Source organism: Nannobrachium achirus (assembly GCF_963921795.1).
Source record: "Nannobrachium achirus genome assembly, chromosome: 9".
In the NCBI taxonomy this organism is placed as follows: domain Eukaryota; kingdom Metazoa; phylum Chordata; class Actinopteri; order Myctophiformes; family Myctophidae; genus Nannobrachium; species Nannobrachium achirus.
Window position 1 is genome coordinate 51,461,441 of NC_137818.1, and position 9,495 is coordinate 51,470,935.

A 9,495-nucleotide genomic window follows, 5' to 3' on the forward strand; every position below is an offset into this window, starting at 1 on the left:
TATTTATCAATCATAGATGTATTTTAAGGATTCTATTTTCCTTGGGATAATAAGGAGAATAACTTCAGTAGTAGTGTTTAAGGCCATCTCTATGGTGTCAAAGATATACATGTGCCTGAGTCATGCTACTGAGTATTGACTCACTCAACGTGAACAAATAACACAAATATGAAATGTTGCTTCTGCAGCAACCTGCACATTTTATATCTTTCATGTTGTTTTCTTTGACACATCAATCTTCCTCCCGGAGGAAATCCTTTAAAGGTAAAACTGTCATGCTTCACTTGTCGACAATCCACATGCACCTGAAATCAATTTCTTGCTATGTATACAGACCTTTGTTAACCCTGCCAAAGTTTTATGACAGGGACAATCTACTCCCAAAGGCATTCTTCTGGAGCTTAATGTCAAAAGGATATCAGATTCACACGGTATTGGGTTGGATTCAATAGACTAACTGACAATGTTTAAGTAAACATTCCAGGTTATGGATGCTTTGTGTGTGTGTGTGTGTGTGTGTGTGTGTGTGTGTGTGTGTGTGTGTGTGTGTGTGTGTGTGTGTGTGTGAACAATATGACATTAAAATGCTTTGTATGTCTTTTATTTCTTCTTTTTAAATATATTTACCCACCAGCAGATCAGGAACACAGTTCAGAGATAAATTCTGAGAGCACTTGTTTCTAAACAGCATATACATTTTCCACTCTGTTTTTACTAGAGCAAAACAATGATAATGGTGCCTTTACGTAAACTTTTTATCCAAAGTGCTTTGCATTCACACGTACATGCAAGGCAATGCAAGGCACCAACCTGCACATCAGTGTTAGGGGTTCAGAGTCTTGCTCAAGGACACTTCGACACTAATTACTCTGTTGGAGCCCGGGATCGAACTGGGAACCTCGCAGTTCCCATCTGGCCTGAGCCACTGCTGCCCCACTGATACACCTTCAAAGTACATTTTGCAGTACAAAATTGTAAAGGGCTTAAACTTTAAGCATTAAAGGGTATGTGACTCATTAGCTCAGTGCATGCTCTTTACTATATATTGCAGTTAAACGAGTGATTTCATTTCTGCAATGATTATGATAGTTCCAGATTAGATGAGAAACTTCCCTTATATGTGGATGTGTGTTGTGTGTGTGCCATCTGCTGGCCAAAATCTGCAATACATACTACAGTATGTCAAATCAGCAAAAGGTTGATCACAGGTGCAAGCTCCTAGATCGAGTCCTACAGTAGATGTATACTTCATCTTATGACATATACCGGTACATTAAGCAAAATGGCTGATCTAGATGCGTCGCTTTGTGAGCTTGTAGATCTGTAATTTTCACAGAATGTTTGGCTATGTTCTGCGAAAGTTCCCCTATTTATTGCCCAAATGTTCACCTATTATGATTGGGTTTCCAATCAGCTGCATGTTCTGTACTGTAATGCAATGTACAGTATTGAACCTCATTTAGGCCTAAGTGAGACGAATTTGTCCAAATATCTGTCCATTGACTTTTGGGAGTCAAGGGTTCTTTGAATTGTTATTCTGTGGCTATTGCAGGACAGCTCATAATACATTCAAAGCAATCAACTGAAAATGTAACATTCACATCGACACACCAAGTCGTTTATAAGAAGACAAAGAATCAAAAAGAATTGTGTGTAACACAGATTTATTCAGGATGTTCTGATGGTATGCATTCAATCACATTCAATAAATCCGGACGTACCAGTCAGCCTCTTACTGTATATCTTTTAGTTCAGAGTGAAATTGGAAAAAAAAGAGAAACACTGTTAAAACACTGTTTGAAAACCCTTAGTGGAGAACCCGATGTCCCTAGGAAATGGACCAGAGAAGAAGCACTAGAGAATAGGGGTCACCACTACTGGAGTGTTACTGGAGTGTCAATGGAGTGTTATAAGGCTGCTCACAATGTCGCGACACAAAACAGGATGGCAGCAGACGAGACATTACAGGTCCAGGTCAGCAAGTTATTGTTTACAAGACTGTGTTGGTGTCAGTGTCAGCCATATGTCCTTTATCAGACTAAGGCGTCTCAGCCACCATCTGCTACAGTCTACTGTCACTGTTTGATGTGTGCTTGCTGTTGTTGCCTTTGGAGGATTCTCTGTCGTGCACTATTTTTACATCTGCGCAACAGCACATCCAGCAACAACAACAAAAACAGCCAGGCTGACTGAACGAAGGAGGAATTACGACTCATATCTCTGCTGCCGGTCACCTTTTTGCTATTATAATCTCTCTGCCTCGGTGTGGAGTGTTATGTTGAACTCAAGCTCTCTGGGCAGTGTTATGTGGATCTGTCGACTGCAGGCCCGGTGTGACCTCTGATATTCACCGACTGCATTGTGACTGGTGTGTGGCTATATACGAAAGCTCTGCGCTCTAAACGTAAAAATGAGACAAACGCAACAGGCTTTCGTTTTTCTGGCTCAGTGCACATCAGGCAGTTCTCTGGGGCCTGCAGTGGACGGGTGGCGTGGGATGTGCTTGTCTGGGTGGTTTTGCAGGAGGAAGCGGAGGAAGGTGGTGGGTGTGTGTGGGGGAGGGAGGGGGGGGGGGGGGGGGTTAGGACAGAAAGGAGGAGGGTAAGTAAAGTAGAACTTAGTAGCGGCGTGATGACGATGTGGTGATTGAGCGGGACGATCTCATGGAGCCGCCGCTCATGCCGCCGCCCATGCTCATGCCGCCGCCGCCCATGCTCATGCCGCCGCCCATGCCGTAGCCGCCGCCGCTTGACATGGACATGCCGTAGCCGCCGCCGCCACCGCCTGACATGGACATACCGCTGCCATAGCCGCCGCCGCCGCCACCGCCGCCCAGGGCCAGGCCGTACCCGGCACCTGCATGGGGATGAGAATGAGACGGAATGAGATGAGATGAACCAGAGATATAGTCAAGAAATGAACCATCATAAACCTCCTGATTCTCCCCCGTGACTATGATAAAGAAGGATGAACTTACCGCCGCCACCGCCGCCGCCGCCACCGCCTGAGACGGTGATGGTCGCAGAAGCTCCGCCAGCATTGAGTCTGTGGAGAGATTCATTGATTAGCTCTAACATATCATCGTCTTTTACGCTTGACATTGACTGCCTGTGTAACCTATTTACAATGCACTCTGTCTTCCTACCGGTATATTGCTTTGTTTCCTCTCAACTGAACTCCAGACTGGCTCAGGGTCTTACCTGATCTCCTCTCCCTCCAGAAGTTTCTTGTATGTGGCGATCTCAATGTCCAGGGCCAGCTTGACGTTCATCAGCTCCTGGTACTCGCGCACCTGGCGGGCCATGTCCTGCTTGGCTCTCTGCAGAGCCTCCTCCAGGTCCTTGACGCGCCCCCTGGCGTCCGCCACAGCCAGCTCACCGCGCTCCTCAGCCTCGGCGATCTGGGCTTCCATGGCAGCGCGCTGGAAAGTTGAAAAGGCAGCAAGGTCATGATTGTTCTCTGAAATATTTCTTTTTAAAATATTTTTCAATTACTGGTTTCTAGAATGATGGAATGATGATAATGGGGTCTTAATTGATTGTGCTGCTAGAGTTTGGTCTCTAACTCAGTGTACCGCACATTGACGTGTGATGGCTCTGACTGAGCCATTGGCTGAGCCAGTTGGTGAAAACGTGTGGAGCTGTGGGTCTACCTGTGATTTGACGTTCTCGATCTCGTTCTGGAGGCGAGAGATCATGCGGTTGAGTTCAGCGATCTCAGACTTGGTGTTGCGAAGGTCCTCTCCGTGCGTGGTGGCTGCGGTCTGCATTGCCTGGAACTGGAAGAAGAAAACACACTTGTATTGAACGTCACTGGCTCTCATCCACTCAGCATTACTTTCTCTATCTTTCTCTGTTGCTGATGGTACTTCAAAAGACCATTCTGTAGCACTTCAGTCAATATAAGTTCGAGTTCATGGTAGCTATTTACCATTCTTAGCATAGGTACCTTAGTCAGTGGACTCCTTGACAGGTTGCATCTAGAGGACATATAGCTCCACATACCTTAGTCTCATACCACGTCTCGGCCTCTGCACGGCTGCGGTTGGCGATGGTCTCGTACTGAGCGCGCACTTCAGCAACAATAGCATCCATGTCCAAGCCACGGCTGTTGTCCATCGACACAATGACTGAGGTGTCCTTGATCTGTCCCTGGAGTTCATTCAGTTCCTGAAGAAGGGGAATAATGATGTTGAGTTAGAGGTGAGATAGCTGATTTTGTGTTCTCCAAGGCTTATCAGGACTACTGAATAAAAATGAGCACGTTTTTAAATCAAGAGCACGTAGTCAAGCCTTACCGCCTCATAGACGCTCCTGAGGAAGTTGATCTCATCTTGAAGGGCGTCGACCTTGGCCTCCAGCTCAATCTTGACCATGTAAGCACCGTCCACATCCTGGAACAAGATCACAGATGAACTAGTGTTTAGCTGTTGTCTTGACACAAAAGAGTACTTGGGATATTTTAAACGCTGTTATGTTTTCTGGTTCGTCTGAACGCTGCTTACCTTCTTGAGAAGCACAAATTCATTCTCCACAGTAGCACGCTTGTTAATTTCATCTTCATATCTGAAAGAAAAGAAAAGTTATAAGCAATTGAATTTATGGTTACTTTTCTTGGGTTTAGGGTAAGGTTTTGGCTTAGGATGTAGCTTAGTTTCATGTCCAAATACTGATAGGTTGAGTATATTATGGTCCACGTTTGATTCATACATATCATAAATTCATACAAAATGCGTTTTCATAGCTACAGTATACAGCTTTACGTCATCTGAACTCACTTGACTTTGAAGTCCTCCACTAATCCCTGCATGTTCTTCAGCTCTCCCTCCAGCTTGACCCTCTCGTTACCCAGCCCGTCCAGTTGCCTGCGCAGGTTGCCGATGTAGGCCTCGAACATGCTGTCGATGTTGGAGCGTGTGGTGGTCTGGTCCTGCAGGAGGCTCCACTTGGTCTCCAGCATCTTGTTCTGCTGCTCGAGGAAGCGGACCTGTATATAGGAAGCAACATCATACAGTAAGTATAGGTTTCACTGAAGTCTTAGTGAAGAACAGTTCTATGTCTCACTATAAGTAGAAGCAGCATCACATGAGTGCAATGGAATCAATCTATTTCTATTGCCTTTAAGTTATGTCTGTAAAGTTTGTTGTGACTGCCACATCCATATGGATGTAGAAGAATGTGTTATTTAAAATGGATTTAAATGCAGGGCTTTCCTCAGATGAATTAACCCTCTGACACACCTGTACGTCACAGTCCCACACAAAAGGGCCCTTTTGTGCACCCACATTGGCAGCAGTTGCATCAAGATAGCCCCTTAGGGCAGGGGAATTATTCTGGTGAGGACAACTCAAGTGACTCTAAGAGACAAGTTGCAAGTGGGACCTGCTCACAACAGCAAGGAATATATAATAATAATAATAATCATAATAATCATAATAATAAAATAACATTCTGTCAGAGAAGAGTGTGTTAGTGGAAAGCAGAGGAGTTTTGAAGAGTACAAGTTTGCTGAGGGAGTGTTGCCTCTGTAACGTTGCATACAGTGCCACACCCCAGCCCATCCCCACCTATCAGAGAGACTCATTTACATACACCCAATGGCTTTAAATGTCAAGGATTGTGCGGTAGATAATACTATTCGGTGTAACTTTTACGTATTTACTCAAAATAATATGTTATGTGTACAAAGATAATAACCCACTGTAAACTACAAAACATGTTTCATATTGTTTCCTGTAATTTAGGCAAAATTATTTACATTTTTGTGCTTTTACTGGACGCAATTCCCTCGTCGCCCCCATGTGCAAAGAACAGGTGGCTGTTTAGACAATGTGTGTAGTGTGTGAAGAACAGTGTGGTTGACTTCCCTCCTTGGACAAAATGCCCCGACATTTAAACATTGTTTATCTGCACTGCAGAACCAGTCTCTAATTATGCAGTAACATGCAAGGTATGTGAAGTGAAGTTGTGAAGTTCATTTCAACACGAACTCGAAACAATTTTTATACCGCATGTTGAGATATGAATAGGCCTACAATGTAATATTTTGCACGCGGGACCGAACTTTCATGGCCGCACCATCAAAGAATCAGCTTAAGACTTCTGAGTCGCTGCTGCCGGGGCAACGGATGCAAACCCGATCTCCTTCCTTCTCCTTGCAAAGAGCAAGCCAACAGTCATTGGATACTTCAGGGCTAGAGTTACCTACTCTCTCTGCACAAAGCTAGCTTACTATTCCTATTACAGTCAGTGGGAACTACTGAAGCAGTGATCTGCTTTCTAGTAACATGGTGACCAGCTGCAGACACAAAGGGACTTTCATAAGCCATGGATGAGTTCACTAAGGTGCCAGGTAATGTTGTTAATTAGCCACTTTACATTATCAATAGGTATTACTTTGTTTAATGCATGCTCTAGTGTGAGTCCCTCAATGTGCAGGATATCAGAAGATCAGTTGCTGTGTAATATTTAATATATATATTGCAGATGTTCAAGCATGATTTTTGCAAGAACCAATGGTTGCACACAGTGCAACATGCACTGCACTCAACTGTTGATTGTTGCAAACATTGATCATCATGATCAAGGATGATACATTTTTCAATTCAACATTTATCATAGGCTATACAAAACATCACGCATGCATCTCAATCCTATACTGACCTTGTCGATGAAGGTGGCGAAGCGGTTGTTGAGGGTCTTGATCTGGTCCTTCTCCTGGGTGCGGACGGTCTGGATGGTGGGGTCGATGTCGACGTCCATCGGGGCGAGCAGGCTGGAGTTGACTGTGACGGCCGTGATGGGCATCATTCCGCCGCCACCACCTCCCATGCCAAAGCCTCCTCCGCCGCCTCCCATGCCGAAGCCGCCGCCGCCTCCCATGCCGTAGCCGCCGCCGCCTCCCATGCCGTAGCCGCCACCGCCGCCGCCACCTCCCATGCCGAAGCCACCGCCGCCGCCTCCCATGCCGAGGCCGAGGCCTCCGCCGAAGCCTGCACCTCCACCTCCACTGCCTCCGAGGGCCATGCCGCCTCCAAAGCCGGCTCCGCTGCGCCTGACGCTCATGGAGGACATGCGGCTGCCGCCTCCCATGCCACCTCCCATGCCTGCTGCAGCAGAGCGGCTAGAGAAGCTCCTCACTCCGCCGCCGCCTCCGCCTGAGCTGAAAGAACTGAAGGATGTTTTGTTGTAACTCATGGCTGGTTCTGTTTGGTGTCCTCGGCGAGTTCCGAGGTGAAGGGAAAAGAAGAAGGGTTAGGGAGAGAGAAAGAGACAGAGAGGTGTCGGCGGAGCAGGTGAGCTCACTAAGAGGAAAGTCAAGTCCCTCTGAGTACCTTCTCCCTGTCCACAGAGGGCTTTTATCTGCCTCCTGGAGAGGAGGTGCTGGGATCCTCCTCCCAGCCCCCTCCCCCTTCTCCTCCCTCCATCTGTCTCTGGCCCCCCGGCGGTCCAACTTGCAGGCAGGTACTGTACAGAGGCTTGTAGCAGCCCAGCCCCACCACACAGGTAGTAGTGTCAGAACCTGTAAGGCGATCGGGGGCACGGCACACCCTGATTCTACGCACAGGAATGGCATCAGGACCCCAGGGGGAAACGGAGGAAAAGGCATGTTGGCAAAAGACTCAGCTAGATGGCTGGGGGCTTGGGATGGTTTGGTGTGCTTGTGCGTGCGTGTGTGTGTGTGTGTGTGTGTGTGTGTGTGTGTGTGTGTGTGCACTGTGCACGCACGTGTGCATGCAGTAGTCTGTAATGTTCTTATTCTTGCAGAATGAACAAATGCAAATAAGCCCATTACACCCTAGCTTGAGGTGTGCGCTTAATTGTTTAATTGTCTTTTTGCAAAAAGGTACCAAGATTTGTGCATGTCATTGCACTTGCTGCATGAATCTTCCCTGCATATTAATAATTTCCATGGTTTTCTTTGTAAGTTGTGATTTTCATGTCTGTTGAATTGAATGCATGTGAATAGAGGCATTGTTGTCCCATAGATTCTGCTAGCATTTGATGGATGCATCACTGACATGGTGCTTAATCTTTTTCAAAACTTAAAAAAAAAAAAAAAAAAAGAATAGCACATATCTAATCTCACAGTGCTGCGAGGTTGTAGACTGCCTATTTTTGCACTTTGTCGTATGACAAAGTAGACATATACAGGGCATAAGTGGTTAATTTCATAACACAATTAGTTTGACACTCGGACTGGATACAACTTTGCTGTACATGTGAGCAAATTAGACCAGCAGTAAAGATTCTGGTGGAATAAAATGTGTCTAGAAAACAATAATAGTTATAATGACTGAGCACAGTGCACAGAATTCTTCTTCTGTTTGTTATCTGTCATCATCAGAGTACATCTTTGAATTCATTCAGAGATAGAATGAGACAGAGAGAAGACAAGATTGCGAGTAGATTGGAGACAACAGGACAGAGAGAAATAGGCATGCACTCACGTTGCACCCAGGCACACATGCAGACAGAGAGAGAAGAGTTAATGACAGAGCGGGCAAGACAGTACAGTAGCTCTGTTGAACCAACAAGTACTTCTCTGTGCCTCCTGTTCAGATGTTCACTCAGCACTCACTGTGTTCCCTTCCGGATCCATGTGGGACATATTTTGGGACATATATTAGACACCAAATGTGTACAAGCTTCAATGAATTGTCTCAAATCCCTAATTTTTACCAACTTTCTTTGCAGGGGCTGAATAAGAGGACGGAGAGGGACTTTTTGCTTTTGCATGCAGATTCAACTGAGAACCAAACCCTGAAGTGGCATGATGAGATAAACAATAAAAACGACCTTTAAAAAACAATGTCCTTCTCTCCCAGGAGATCAAGGGAATTGGGAGTGTCAGCCTCCGCCTCGGAGGTTCTAATGTACACAACCTACTTGATAAAGCAACAGCTGTTTGGAGGGTCTTGAGCCATTAAGTCTAATTTATCGATGACCCTGTTGCAAACGAGGAGTGGTGAAGGGAACGAGGGAAGGATGAACAGGAGGTTAAATGGGTGGGGTGGCGAGAACGTGAATTCCAAAGTGGCAGTTCATCTATATCTTTTTGGCTGCCATGTACTGTAAGTTTGGGCCTGCAGCTGTCAAGTGCCAGAAGGGAATTAAAACCCATCGTCAATACTTGTTATAGTAATCTTTGCATTAGTGAAGTGTTTGTGGGCTGTGTTTGCCAAAGTTAGCATTAAGAGCTTTGTGCTTATACTTAAATGCAATTATTTACACATTTCAGCTCTTACTGTAAAAGAAGAAGATCTAAACCATGGACGTATCTGTCAAAAGTGACAGTTGGGGGGTGTGATTCGATGAATTAAGGCTGCAGCAGATTTCTTGTTCAGACTGATTTCAAGGAACTGTCGGTACCTGTTGAGGCTCATTAAACTGGCACAGATCGAGGTCTCTACTCCATCAGCCGTAGGGCAGTCAACCACACCCCACTCCATGAAGTCAAAATATCAAGGCTTCTGATCTTCTCTGAAAAAATGCT

The 9,495-nt window shown here is 45.7% G+C and overlaps 1 protein-coding gene across 1 annotated transcript; it reads right to left on the reverse strand.

Annotated features, from left to right (window-relative positions):
* Positions 1-2,617: 2,617 nt before the first annotated feature.
* Positions 2,618-7,196, reverse strand: LOC308290959 (keratin, type II cytoskeletal cochleal-like; the record flags this gene model as incomplete). The annotated part of the gene is made up of 9 exons (XM_080732874.1): positions 2,618-2,856; positions 2,978-3,045; positions 3,201-3,421; positions 3,653-3,778; positions 4,005-4,169; positions 4,298-4,393; positions 4,505-4,565; positions 4,778-4,986; positions 6,663-7,196. The coding sequence occupies 9 exons, from the start codon at positions 7,194-7,196 to the stop codon at positions 2,618-2,620; spliced, it is 1,719 nt and encodes a 572-aa protein (XP_080589000.1).
* Positions 7,197-9,495: the final 2,299 nt, after the last annotated feature.